Raw genomic sequence first — 13,714 nt, forward strand, 5'->3', positions numbered from 1 at the left:
TTCTGACTGCCGGATTCGACACAAAAGTCCGGTTTAAATTTGTCTAAGGGAGCAGGGCTCAGCAGCGCCTGGCGACTGTCAGAAGTAAGTGTTTACGAGATGAACAGCCATTCCCAATCACTAACAGGGGCCGTTTGAGTTTGAGTGGAGTCGAGTGCCTGTCATGTGAGCTGTAGGTCACAACCTATTGTCCTCAGATATTACCATGGGCCCTTGAAAGGACCTCTGGGGACCTCTGGACAGGTGACTAGATGGGAAGGTCCCCACCCCAAGCTCAGCTGGGCATGACTGGATGGGAACATAAGTACATTCAGAGGCTGTCTCTGGCAGAGGTTGGCCACCATCTCCCAGCCAACAGTCAAAATCTCAAATCTGCTCTAAGCAGGGTGGGGGAAATCAGTTTCCGAGCTTAGGTTCTTGGCCCAACTGTGCTTCATACAAACACAGCCCATGACTATTTCAGTTCTGGATTTTAGGGAGCAGCTGGAAGGCTATGACAAGAGCCAAGGGAAGGGCCTTGGCCCAAATGGCTGGTTCTCTGAGTGCTGGGAGAAAGGAAGCTGACACATGACCCCTCAGATGGCAGAAGGGCAGACAGGTTATCCCACTGACAGAGGACATGTGTCTCAGTTCTAGGAACCCTCTCTGCCTAGGTTTGGCACTCTAAAAAAAAAACATGAATATTTGGGAACTGGAGTAAAATTGCTACTCTATGAAAAGATAGAATTTTATGCCTCGATGCCTAGTATTCTGAATAGGAGGGCCATCAGGATGGCTACACGCTTACCACCAAGCCTGAGGATTTGGGATCAGTCCCTGGGATCCACATGGCAGTAGAAAAGAGCCAACCCCTGAAAGTTGTCCTCTGCCCTGCATACGTGTGCTATGGTATACACAAAACAAATCTAAAAATGCAAAACAAGCAAAGCTCATTTTTAAAAATTATAATATGGTTCCCCAAAGGTCCTGCTTTTTATCTAAACATATGCCTATTAGAGTAAGCCAGATCCCTGTCTGTGACTTCTGTCCTCCCCAAATCATCCTTTGTCCTTTTGGGATCACTTTAGGAAACACTGCGTCCTGCCTGGCAGGGAAACTTGTCCCTTGTCTAAGCTTCCTCTGACAGGGATACAAATCTAACCTATCACTGCTGCCAACATGGGAACAAAAGCCGTTCATGTCTATATAGCAAGCTGAGACAATTTCCCCCACTGGATCCTGACAAATTAAACCCCAAGGCTGGAGGTGTGGCTCAGTGGTAGATCACTTGCTTAGAGTGAATATGGCTATAGGGTCGATCCCCTGCACTACATACAAAAACCAGTTGAACCCTCACAACGATGTTCCTGTAGTGTTCCTCAAACTCTGATATATCCGCAGAGGCAGAGGGAAAGTCAGTATACAAAACAAATCCTCCCCTCTTCCCAAGGAAGCTGCCACTGCATCCAGTTGTGGGCTCCATCACCAATCCAGTATGTAGTATGGGCCTCCTGGGACCCAAGGGATAGAGAATGCAATGACGGAGACATGGTCTTTACCTTTGGAATATATGCTTGCTGTCCATGGGGGGAAAGAGCGCTCCAGGATCCAGGGTAGGAACTTGGAAAAAAGTGCCCACTAACCACAAAATTAGGCTTCTTGAAAATACTAACTTCCTTCTGGGTCCTGAGAGAAAAGGACAGTGGGAAAGGAGGGAAGTGGCTCCCAGAAAGGAAGGAACATGCACATGCAAAGGCCCTGGGGCTGGCTCAGCCCAAGTATGGGCTAGGGTTGTCCCTCCTTCAGGCTCAAGGAGGAACAGCTTCTTTAACCATGCTGGTCCCTCCGCTCAGCAAACCTCATCCCCCTGGCCTGCAGATGAACCACACCTGTTTTCCCCTTCACTCCTTTCTTTAAGACAACGGAAAACTCACCGGACAAACCCGAACACAGAGAGTGTAGGGGCTCTTTCCCGGTAGGGCCACCAGGTTTGGCCTGGCTGAAAAATTCAAAAGCATCGGTTATTCAATAGCCCACATTTGTTCTCAATGCTTTCTACGTTACAATGAGACACCTAAACAGAAATATATATATTTCCTTTTTCATCAGACATTTTCTCAAATATGAGGTGTTTAATCTAAAAAAGTAACTGAAGGCTTGGGAAGACTCAGCAAGGGAATCGTAGGGAAGGTGATTCAGTGCTATTAAAAGCAGAGAAGCTGCCACAGGAAGGACACGTTGCACAACACGTTTGGCAAGAAGGAGCTTTGTCCTGCACAAGTACTCGGTGAACTGCGTCGCTACGATACCACAATGGCTGCCTCCCGTGCCAAAGAGGCAGCAGCTGATTCTGCCAGGACACATGTTCAGCCAATGGTGTTTGGTGATGATTATGAACCAAACACAGCCCGGGAGGTGGAGGAAAGAGAAGAAAAAGCGAAGGACCTGAACTACACTTTTGCCATCGGCCAGCGCTTACTGACTTGACTTGCTAGGGCACGGGAAAAGCTTATCTTAGTAAATAAGGCTGCTGCTATTCAGACACGAACCCTGACATTGGCTGGCCTGCTGCAGCTTTTTCTTCCTGTCTCTTCCTCAGAGCTGCTGAAAAAAACACAAACACAACATTGCTAGGCTGCTGGAGATGCAGATGTGGGCTGCCTGGCTGGTTTTAGCTGCCCTGACTCTCCTATAACCTTGACGATTGTGACACGTAAGAGTCCCAGGAGGTAGAGTTCCCAAGTGCCCGGTGCCCACCACCTCCAGGGTTTGTCTTTGGTCAGTGGACTTGACGATCACATTTTCTTCCATTGGGAGCCTGGTATGTGCTCTGTGCTCTATAAGGGAGAACTCTCTACCATGTGAAAATAATATATTCGTGTGTGTGCATTGCTGTACTTGAATTGTGTCCACTGTTGTGTATTGATGCATTTAGGCAACACCCAGAAATCTACAAAGGCTTTGAAGCATTTAAATTCATTTAAATGCACTCCATACCCTTGGAATGTGCTACTTAAGTGTTTATGATTTTTTTTTACACACCATTTTTACAGGACCATTTGTTTATGGTGTGACATGGTAAATAATCATGTTGGTTTTATGTTCTTTTTGTTTCTCAAGAAAATAAATGTACATAATATTAAGCAAATGAATAAATTATTAAAATATGGACTTTATGATTGTGCCCACTGTTAAGAGTAAATTTATTTAATTTGTTTCATAATGTGACCATCCCGGTGATGAAAATTTATATGTCCCTTATGCATATTGATGCCATGTATTTAAGCTTTGTTCCATATTGATGAGTGCTCCCTAATAAAATATTTTAAACCTCTTTCTCTAAATGCATAACGCCCTCATTGTTCAGTTGTGACATGTTGGGGACACGGCAGGGGACAAAGGGAGCGGGTGGCTGAGAAGAGGAAAGCTGCTGTTGGGTGGCTTATGGGAGAATGGACTTGCAATGTGCAGGACACAGGCCAGATGACCAGGCCATCAGGCTCAGAGGAAAGAAGCCAGAGAAGGAAGTCATAGAAATCCGACATGGAGATGTTAAATGTGTTCTGGGCAGGATGTATTGAGTGGCCCAAAGCCAAGGCAAAGAGCAGAGCAGCCAGTGGTCAGAAAAGGGTGTGGGCAAGGAGAACTCTCCAGTGGAGACCGGTTTCTGACCGCAGTGGAAGAACCTTGGAACCCCAGGGTTACACTTGAGCCCCATTCCCTCCCAGAGATTTTTCACTATGACCAAGTGAGCTTTAGTCCAGGGATGCAGGGAGGGGTTCAACATGCAACAGATCAATACATGTAATACATCAGACGAATAGATGTAAGGGCAGAAATCACATGATCATCTCAACAGATACAGAAAGGCCTTCAGTGAAGTCTAACATCCTTTCATGATAAACGCCCCACTGAACTAGAACTGAAACAAAGGGATGAATGGATGGATGGATGGATGGATGGATGGATAGATAGATGGATGGATAATACCTCAGTAAAATAACGGCTTTATATGCCAAACCTATAACCAACAGGATACTAAGTGGGAAACACAAAGTAGTTCTACTAAAGTCAGAGCAAGAGCAGGGTGTCCATCTTCTCTCCTCTCATTCTGTACAGTATTTGAAGTCTTGGTTAGAGAAATAAGACAAGAAGAAGGAATAAAAGGACCACAAATAAGAAATAAGGAAGTCAAATACTGCTATATACAGATGATAGGTCCTACACGTAAGAGACCTAGAGATCCCTCTAGAAAACTCCTAGGCATGATTGCCACTGTTATAAAACACCAGGATATAAAATCAGCATTCAAAAACCACCAACTTTCCTATATACTAACTGCAAATAATTCTACTCAAAATAATATCCAGATAATAAAATATCTAGCGAAAAGTCTTACTAAGGCAGTGAAAGACCTCTATAATAGAAAATTTAAAATACTAAAGAAATTGAAGAAGACGTGTAAAAAGACTTCCCACACTGAGGGATAGTCAGAATTAATATAATGAAAATGTCTACATTGCCAAAATCAATGTGCTGATTCAATGTAACCCCCATCAAAATGCTAATGACAATACTCATACATATATATGAATATGTTATATATGTGGTACATATATATCTGGGATATAACAAATCCTAAAATTCATATAAAAACACAAAAGACCCTGTAGAAACAATGCAATTCTAAGAAGAAAACAAAACCATATCCACTTTCAGATTCTACTTTCAGAACCGTCCTTCCAGATGCAGCGAGGTGTTGGACAAAAGCAGACACACAAATCAGCCAAGCAGAGGACCCAGCACTAAACCCATGCAAGTACGGTCACCTGACTTTTTACAAGAATGCCAAAATATACATTCAGCAAAAGGCAGCCTCTTCAGCTGGTAGCTAGTGGGCAATGACTGTCCACGTGTAGAGAAACAAACAAGATTCCTAATTCATACCCTGCAAAAAAAACAGATTCCAAATGTATCAAAGACCTTAACTAAGACCTGGACCTCTCAAACTGTTAGAAGAAAACATTCAACACAAAGATGTAGGGAAGAATTGTCTGAAAAGGACTCCAGTAACTCAAGAATTAATGCCAATGACGGGCAAATGGGATTGCATGAAACGAAAAATTTTCCAGCAGGGGAACAAATATTAAGCAAAGAGACAGACTATGGAATGAGAGAAAATCTTTATTAGCAGTACATTATTCAGCACAACATTAACATCTAGTATATAAAGAACTCAAAAGGCTCAATACCAAGAAAATCAAAGACGCTAATTAATAGACAAGCCAATAAACAGACCTCAAAAGATGAACTACAAAGTCAAGAAGCTTGTTGCAGTGGGTGCTGGAGAGATGGCTCAGCAGTTAAGAGACCTGTCTAAGGGACTGGAGAGATGGCTCAAAAATTAAGAGCACTGGCTACTCTTTCAGAGGTCCTGAGTTCAATTCCCAGCAATCACATGGTGGCTCACACCCATCTGTAATGATATTTGGTGCCCTCTTCTGGTGTACAAGCAGAACACTGTGTACATAATAAATAAATAAACCTTAAAAAAAAAAAAAAGAGCCCTGTCTGGTTCAGTAACGGACCTGAGCATTTCCAGCACCTACCTGGCAGCTCACAACTGTCTATAACTCCAGTTCCAAGGAATCCAACTCCCTCCTTTGGCTTCTGTGGGGACTATACACATAAGGTATACATGCAGGCAAAATACCCATACACATAAAATAAATAAATCTTTAAAAAAAAAAACAAACGTATGCAAAAGTTTCTCAACAGCCTTAGCAATTATGGAAACTCACAGCTACACTGAGGTTCCGTCCTTGGTCAAGAGAACTATAAAGGCAATGCTGGCACAGATGGGGGGAAAAGGGGGATCCTTACATACCGCTAATGGCAGTGTAAGCGAGCCAAGCCATGATGGTCAATATAGAGGCTCTTCACAAAGCTAGACAGACTACCATTTGGCTCTGCTATGCCACCTCTGGGTACGTACCTGAAGCATGCATACTCATCCTTTCACAGAGATACCTGAGCACACTTGCTCACTGCAGCGCTATTCCTAACAGCCAAGGAACGGGTCAGCAGCGGTGTCCATCAACAGTGAATGAACATAGGAAATACCATAGATATACTTATGTGCATACATATATAGTGAGGTTTTATTCAACCATAAAGAACGGAAATACATTGTTTGCCAGGGAATAGGTTTAGTTTGAGATCATCATATGGGCAAAATAAGTCAGACTCAGGAAAACAATTATCACCTGTTTTCTCTCATTTGTAGATCCTAGATTTTACAGAGGTATATAAACCCATTTATATTGTCATGTGTATGACATGAAAGCAGCGGAGAGGCTGGGGGCTGCGGGAGAAGAAACTGTCAGGACAGAGAGAAAGGGAAAGAAGGAAAGGGGAAGGATATGGGTTAAATGTGGTCAAAGTACATAGTGTACTTCAAAGAATTCTTTATGAAGCTCAGTACCACATACAACAAACACCAACAAAAATTTTAGGCAATAGCAAGTCTTCTTTCTGCACTCAGCTCCTAAGTAGTGCTTCTTCTGGGGTATATGTTTCAGGCATTAGATAGTCCAGGCTCCTTACTTCCACCTATGCTGAACTTTGTCCATCTCTATTTCAGACCCAAAGGGTTGAATGATGATAATTCTGCCCCTTCCCATTCTGATGTTAGCCGAGGTATTTAATGACTCTATGAACCAGTTACCCCAGACAGAGACTGAACACTAAGTCATTCTGCGGGCCAATTATCATCAGTCCTGTTTATAAATGTTAATTGCTTCTAGCAGAATTTGCAGAAAAAGAATTAGTGTTATGTAAATGGGAAAAACAGTCTCCGTTCCCACTCCTCGCTGCTGCTCTGTTCTGATGCACACACCCCTAGTTTATGTGCATGAACGGAATTTATGTCCACGGGATGCTAATCATGTTGAGGTCGAGGGGAGCTCTGGGGTCTGAACACACTCACACACCACCTCTGTGCCACTCCCTCCTGCAAGAATCAAACACAGAAGGATCTGAGTCAGATGGACGTGACACTCAGATTTAATAATCCCCAGGAGAGGCCCCACATGCTGGGTGCCATTACTGAACCGTTCTGACTCCTTCAGGCTTTCCACCCCTTTTTTGAATCTGAAATGGCCAGGGTTGAAGAACGCTACGTAGGCTGATTGTTCAGATCTTTCCAAAATCTCCACATGGGAATCTAATTTCCATCGTTAACATGTTTGGGGATGGAAAAATTAAGTAAAGGAAAGACCCTTCCTTCATAGGCTTGTGACCTCCCCAAACTCTGGGTATTAGGGAAAGGGAAGGTAACTGGGGAAGAACAAAGAGAAAAGACAGTTAGAGGGCATAAAAGAGTGGGCCAGCTCACTCACGGCATGGCGTGTGTGCATGTGGGAATGTCCCGGTGTGCTCAGAGCATGGTGTGTGTGTGTGTGTGTGTGTGTGTGTGTGTGTGTGTGTACTGATGTGCTCAGAGCATGGTGTGTGTGTGTGTGTGTGTACTGGTGTGCTCAGAGCATGGTATGTGTGTGTGTGTGTGTGTCTGTGTACTGGTGTGCTCAGAGCATGGTGTGTGTGTGTGTGTGTGTGTGTGTGTGTGTGTGTGCATGTGGGAATGTCCCAATGTGCTCACAGCATGGTGTGTGTGCGTGTGGAAATGTTTATTAACTTGTACAAGAGTATCTTGATTGTCAGCTTGATACAATCTAGAATCATCATAAACGCAAACTTCTAGGCATGTCTATATCCATATTGGGTGGGTTGAGACAGGAAACTCTACCCTGAATGCGGGTAGTACCATTCCATGGGCTAGGATTCATCTCTCTCTGCTTCCTGGCTGTGGATGCAATGTGGCCAGCTGCCTCCTGCCTTTGCCACCTCTTCCCCATCCTGAGGGACTGTGCTCTTGAACTGGGAGACAGAATAAACCTTCCCTCCCATAAGCTACATATATTAGGTACTTTGTGAAGACAACATGTAAAATAACTAACACAACTGGTCTGCCTTAATAACTATAGTAAATAACAGCAAAATGGACTACACCCCAAATAATGACCTCAGAAAACTGCCTCACCCCTTCTGCCTCGTGAAATTATACCCAGAAGACCATCTACAAACCAGAGAATGGGCCTCAGACACTGTGCTTCTGGGTACCTTGGCCTCCACAAATTCCTGCTAAGTGGAAGACACCAGTTTTATATATATATATTTCAACCCAGACTAAGACAAGAGAAAACCCCAGTGTCCTCATTGTCCTCATCCACCCATCTCCACAAGCAAGACAGAGGCAGAAACACTGCAAAGTTTAAGCCACACCTACTACACAAGCAAGCCCCTGACCACAGAGCAATGGAGAGGGAACAAGGACAAGGAAGGGTGGCATTTCTACACTAGGGCTATGTGGTTCAAAGACAGCCATCCAGACTGCTCATTCCTCCTTCATACAGGGGATGGGAAACTGGAAGGGCCAAGGGTTTCAGGAAAGTCAGGGCCATAAGCACCTTCTTTTCTGTGCACTAAGGTATAGAGGTACATGGAGCAAAGAGGCATCTTTCTCACTCTCTCCCTGTAAATGCTAGATGAGGTTTAAATTGAGAAGGCCCCATTCTAGCAGCCTTCAGCCCTGCTCCCAGGAAGCGACCACCACTTCTTATTAATTGATTCATACAACACATTTCTACTGGGCATTTCCCATATACCTGACATCATCTCAACATACATTGAAGGAAACTATAATGGGGAAAAGATGTGGGCCATGATGCTCACATGCTAGACGTCTTCCAGAAATGGTCTACGCACATTCAAATACGCAGCTCTTTTTACTTGCCTAGTAAAAGCAGAGTGAGCCGGAGCTTCTGCTTGATGGCCTTTGGTGCATTTTATAGGCCAGCAACTGAGTAAATGGAGATCCTTGGCTATCTTAGATCTTGTGCTTCTGACTTAACAAACACACCACCGAGTCAACGCCAAGTCCAGTCTCCTGCCCTTTGGAAAACAGCAGTTTAATATCGGGAGTCTTACAGAACGACTCGGAGAGCTTATTTTAGAGTTTCTAGCATTTTGAAGGGCCATAAACTTGTTTCAACAGTGTTGACACGGCCCAAAATATTTCTGGAACTCTTCTGAGATTGCCTTTGGAGTCAATTTATGTATGGCACCGTCCCCTGACAGCCGTGTATGTACTTATGACCGCAGATAATACTAGCCGTGGCAAGGAAATTCCTTTCTCAGATGAGAAGTGTGAGTCTTCTAGGCTCAGAGGAAGCTGCTGGGACCCCTGCTGCTGGGTCCTCAAGTGGCCATTGCCAATGCGTTGGCCAGATGACTCTGTCATCCTTTTAGCCAGATGCAAGTCACAGAGGTCAGACCACTATAAAAAGCTGTTCTGAGTAGTCACTGGGAAAAATTAGGTCAATGCTTTTCACAGATTTTTCTCTCTTTTTTTCCCCTTTATCCTTTCTTTCCTTCTTAAATTTTCCCTTTTTTTCCTTCGTGTGTGTGTGTGTGTGTGTGTGTGTGTGTGTGTGTGGTGTAGAAACCAGGAGTTAGCTGAAAGTGTCATTCCTCAGGTGCCATTCCTTCTTGCTGTTGTGAGACAGTGTCTCTCAGTGGCCTAGAACTCTCCTATTGTACTAGGAGGATTAGCCAGAGAGCCCCAGAATCTCCTCAACTCTATCTCCCCAGGACTGCGATTACAAGTACAGCCACTGTGGACGGCTCTGATTTTTTGTTTGTCTGTTTTTTACACGAGTTATGACATGCACTTTACCAACTGAGCCATCTCTTCAACCCCCAAATATTTCTAATCAGCACCATTGTTTCATCGAATAAAATTTTACTCTGATGCCTACCGTGCACAACAAAGGAAAACAAAGGAGGCACGGACTGCTGTGAGGAAAAGAGCAAACCCCAGCTGCTCAGTTACTCACACATATATCCTATCCTCTCTGTCTCTCTCTGTCTGTGTGTGTGTCTCTCTCTGTCTCTGTCTCTCTCTCTGTCTCTCTCTCTCTCTCTCTCTCTCTCTCTCTCTCTCTCTCTGTCTCTCTCTCTCTTCCTATCCTCCGTAAGAACCACGGAAGCAGTACTAAAATTGAGCAGAACCGCACAGCCTTCCGGAGCAGCAGCCATCTTGCTCTCCCATAGGCTTATTGCCCACAGCCATCAATCACAGAGCGCTCCCCCAAACCAGGGAAGAAGTGTCTGACTACTGGGATTGGAGCATGGTCACTGAAGGTCTTGGCTTTATAGAAGCCTACCACAGTCAAAAGAAGAGAATGGTCAAAGCCGGTCACCACACAGGCCCGGCGTCTGCAAGGACTCTTCCCGGCAAGCTGAAATCAAGAGCAGCCTGGGCTTAAGAAGACTTGGTGGGAGCAGAGGGACTGCTCTCAGCCTCAGGACGTGAGGAACAAGAACTCGTGACAGAGAAGGTGACAGGCACTCAGGACTCAGTTTGTTCCCTTCCTCGGCAGCAAAGAAACCAGGGTTCGGCTCCCAGCACCCGCTTCGGGTGGCGCACAACCATCTCAACTCCAGCTGGCACCCTTGCCCCTTGCCTGGCCTCCTCAAGTACTGGCACTTATGCACGCATGCAAACACATACACATAATTAAGAAAATCTTTAAAACTAGCCAAGTAAACATGTACACTGAGAAAGTGTTCATGGGAAGTATACCCAGGGCAGGTAGAGCAGCCCAGAAATGAGTCGTGCAGGGCCCAGGCTCCATCATCCGCCTCCCCTTGGCACTGGCAGAGTAAATGGCAAGCACTTAGTTGCCCTCAATTTGCAGCTTGGGAGCAGGTGTTTGAAACGCTTTCAATGTGTTAATTCAGCTAACGTTTTCCACAGAGTTTTGGAATAGGTTCTTCTATCTTTTTTTCTTCTTTAAAGAAGAGAAACTGGGGTTCAGCAAGGATTAGGAGTTTGGAAAATTGGCATAACTTACTAACACATGGCCTTGCTAGGATCTGAACCCAGTTGCGTGGATTTCAGGGATCTTACGTGTGTTTCTGTGCAGTATGCATAGGGGTGTGTGTGTGTGTGTGTGTGCAGGTGTACTGGCCCATGTGAGCATTCATGGAAAGCCAGAGATTGATGTCGACATGTCCTTCTCAATCATTTCTCTAACTTATTTTTTGAGACAGGCTCTCTCCCTGAGCCTACAACTCTGTTTTGGCTTCACTGCCTGGCCAGCATGGCCCCAGGATAGGCCCATTTCCATCTCTGTGGAATTAGACAAACACACGCTCCCTTACTCAGTTTTCATGTACATTCGGGGATCTGAACTCAGGTCCCTGGAGTTGTGCAGCAAGCACTCTACCCCTTGATCCACCTTCTCAACACCTCAGGAAACCAACTCTTAGCCAGAACTTCCTGGAATTAGACTTATTTCCATAAAAACTCAAATGGAAGGACTTCCATCTGTGGGCAACTGAGCTTTGTGGGGGTCTCCGCTATAAACAGTGCAGGGTCTAGGGAACACGCAGGGGGAGAGACCAGGCAGTCTGCTAAACAGTAACAGAGCTGAGAGCTACTAGGGAAAGGGCTGCCCGCAAGGAGGAGGGCTGGAGTCTTGGAGCTGAGTCTACCAGCTTGTTGTTCTTCCAGATCCACCAATCAGATCAAACTATGCCTACATGAGAGGGATGGGAGAAAAGATAAAGAGGATGGAGGATCACTCCCTCTAAACACAGACACCCAGGAGACGAGGGCGAGTCAGAGCAGCGGAAGGAGCCAATAGAAATCCAGCATGGTACACAGACGCATGATAGCACAGCAAAGAGGTTGATTTGTTACCATCTAAAGCCAAGAGGCAGCTGAGATGGAGGAGGTAGGCCAAAGAAAAAGGTAAGGTTTGGAAGAGTCAGCTCTGCGAAGCGGCTGTCACCACCTTTCTGGGCCGGGCCCTTGACCATCTGCTTACCCGTGCGTGACAAAGCCCCGGGGTGATCAGCAGGCAGAAGGAAGATTTATTCAGGCTTACGGTTGCAGCATCTGGTCATTTGTGGGAGTTGCCGTGGGCTTGTCAAGGGGCACACATCACGGCGCAAGTGTTTGAAAAGGCAGCTCGCTGTACAGAAGCCAGACATCAAAGAGCAATCGGGGGCCAAAGTCCTTCTTTCCAATTCAAAAGCTTGCCCGCCAATTAATTCATTTCCTCCAACTAGTCCCATCTCTTTTTAAAAATGTTTTCACTATATTTTGATGTACTTACTTGGTGTGCTTGTATGCGGGAGGAACGTGTAAACCATCGCACTGGGTGGAGGTCAGAGGAAAATCTGTGGAAGTCGGTTCTTTCCTTCTACTGTGTGAGTCTCGGAGATCAAACTCAGGCCACCAGGCTTGAATACAGTTGCCTACCCTCTGAGCCACCTCACTCGCCCCTCCTCACCTCTAACAGTTACCTCCTCTTCCATTCAGGATCATGGCCTGAGGATGCCCTTTGACCTGCGTGCATTAGGAGAATATTTCAGACCCAGACTGGCCTCCGTCTAATCGCTGCTGTACCAGTTTTTCAAGTCTAGACTGTGCCACTTTCACAGATGGAGAGACTGAGGCCTGTGCCCAGAAAGTGCTGCCGTTTGTCGGAGTCCTAGCTCTCCTCTCCCTGCCGTGGAGCCTAAGTTCTTAGCAAAGAAGAAAAGAAACTTACTGAGCAATGAATGACGCCCTTCGACCCTTCAAATTCCCTACATATGTATAATGAAGTTCTTAATAAAATATTTAATGATAGTTCTCTCTGAAGTACTGTCATTCCTCACGCGTGATTATATTTGAAATGAGGGTACATGGTTTTAGAACAAGACAGAATAGTTGGAGCTGGGCACCCCCGGATTCGTGGTTGTCATCACTGTGCAGGTCCCCAGTTCCCAAAGCAAGCCTCTTCAGGAAAATGCTCTCCGACACTCAGCTATATTAAGTAGCCTCCAGACTAATTCTGGGGTCCCAGGAGTGAGCTGATTCTATCTGACTTCATCACTATTTGGTGAGAAAGCTGGGGAGACACCCAGCCCATGTCCAGGCTTTTGCAGTGGCCTCCAGACTTCCAACTGAAAGTCTCTTTGGGAACTCAGTGTTGAAATCCCCCAGATAGCAAATATCTCTTCCAGAAGAAAAAAAAAATCTCTTCTTAAAACTCAGCTCAGGGTGTCTCTCTTCAGTTGCGGCAAAGTGAGCACCAGAGTTCCCAGCCCTGCTCGCCACAGCTGGCTGATAGATAATTGAAATGTCCCCTTTAATCCTCACTTGTTCCCCACACAAAGAGTCAGGGGGGTTCCATCATATTATAATAAATATTTAATATGAGGAGAGAGGGACAGTGCTTACCAGGCTCGGTATTCTGTGAGCGGTCGGGAGCATGGAAGTTGAGACAGACTCCCATCTGTGCTTAGGACACAGGTCCCCATATCTTCAGTGTCTCTACAGCTGTGGGGAAGGGGAAAGGATACCAAGACAAATCAAGGCAAATGAGAGTGAGCCTCATGTCTCAGGCGCAAGCTTGCTACACACATCTCTGTACTTGAAGTGGCCTAGAAAACACTCAGTTCTCAAGGGAAGAAAAGTATCCTGCTGGATAGGCCAGGCTTCATGCTTGGCTTGTGATTGCTCACTGGAGAGATGACTCAGTGGGTAGAGGGCAGGCCTCCTCCTTACAGAGGAGCTGTATCTGACCCCTAGCACTCATGTAAAATACCAGTTGTGGTA

At 45.5% G+C, this 13,714-nt stretch overlaps 1 protein-coding gene across 1 annotated transcript in view; it reads left to right on the forward strand.

The window, feature by feature from the left end:
- The window catches only part of Adra1a (adrenoceptor alpha 1A), a 109,361-nt gene extending 96,739 nt beyond the window's left edge, over window positions 1–12,622 (forward strand). Inside the window, exon 4 of the mRNA XM_041665513.1 lies at window positions 12,431–12,622. Within this exon, the coding sequence (XP_041521447.1) occupies window positions 12,431–12,505 (75 nt within the window). The 3' untranslated portion in view covers window positions 12,506–12,622. The remainder of the gene's footprint in view (window positions 1–12,430) is intronic.
- Window positions 12,623–13,714: the final 1,092 nt, after the last annotated feature.

This window comes from Microtus oregoni, unplaced genomic scaffold (genome assembly GCF_018167655.1).
Source record: "Microtus oregoni isolate MIOR12 unplaced genomic scaffold, Mior012 000001F_ref0000356, whole genome shotgun sequence".
NCBI classification, from domain to species: domain Eukaryota; kingdom Metazoa; phylum Chordata; class Mammalia; order Rodentia; family Cricetidae; genus Microtus; species Microtus oregoni.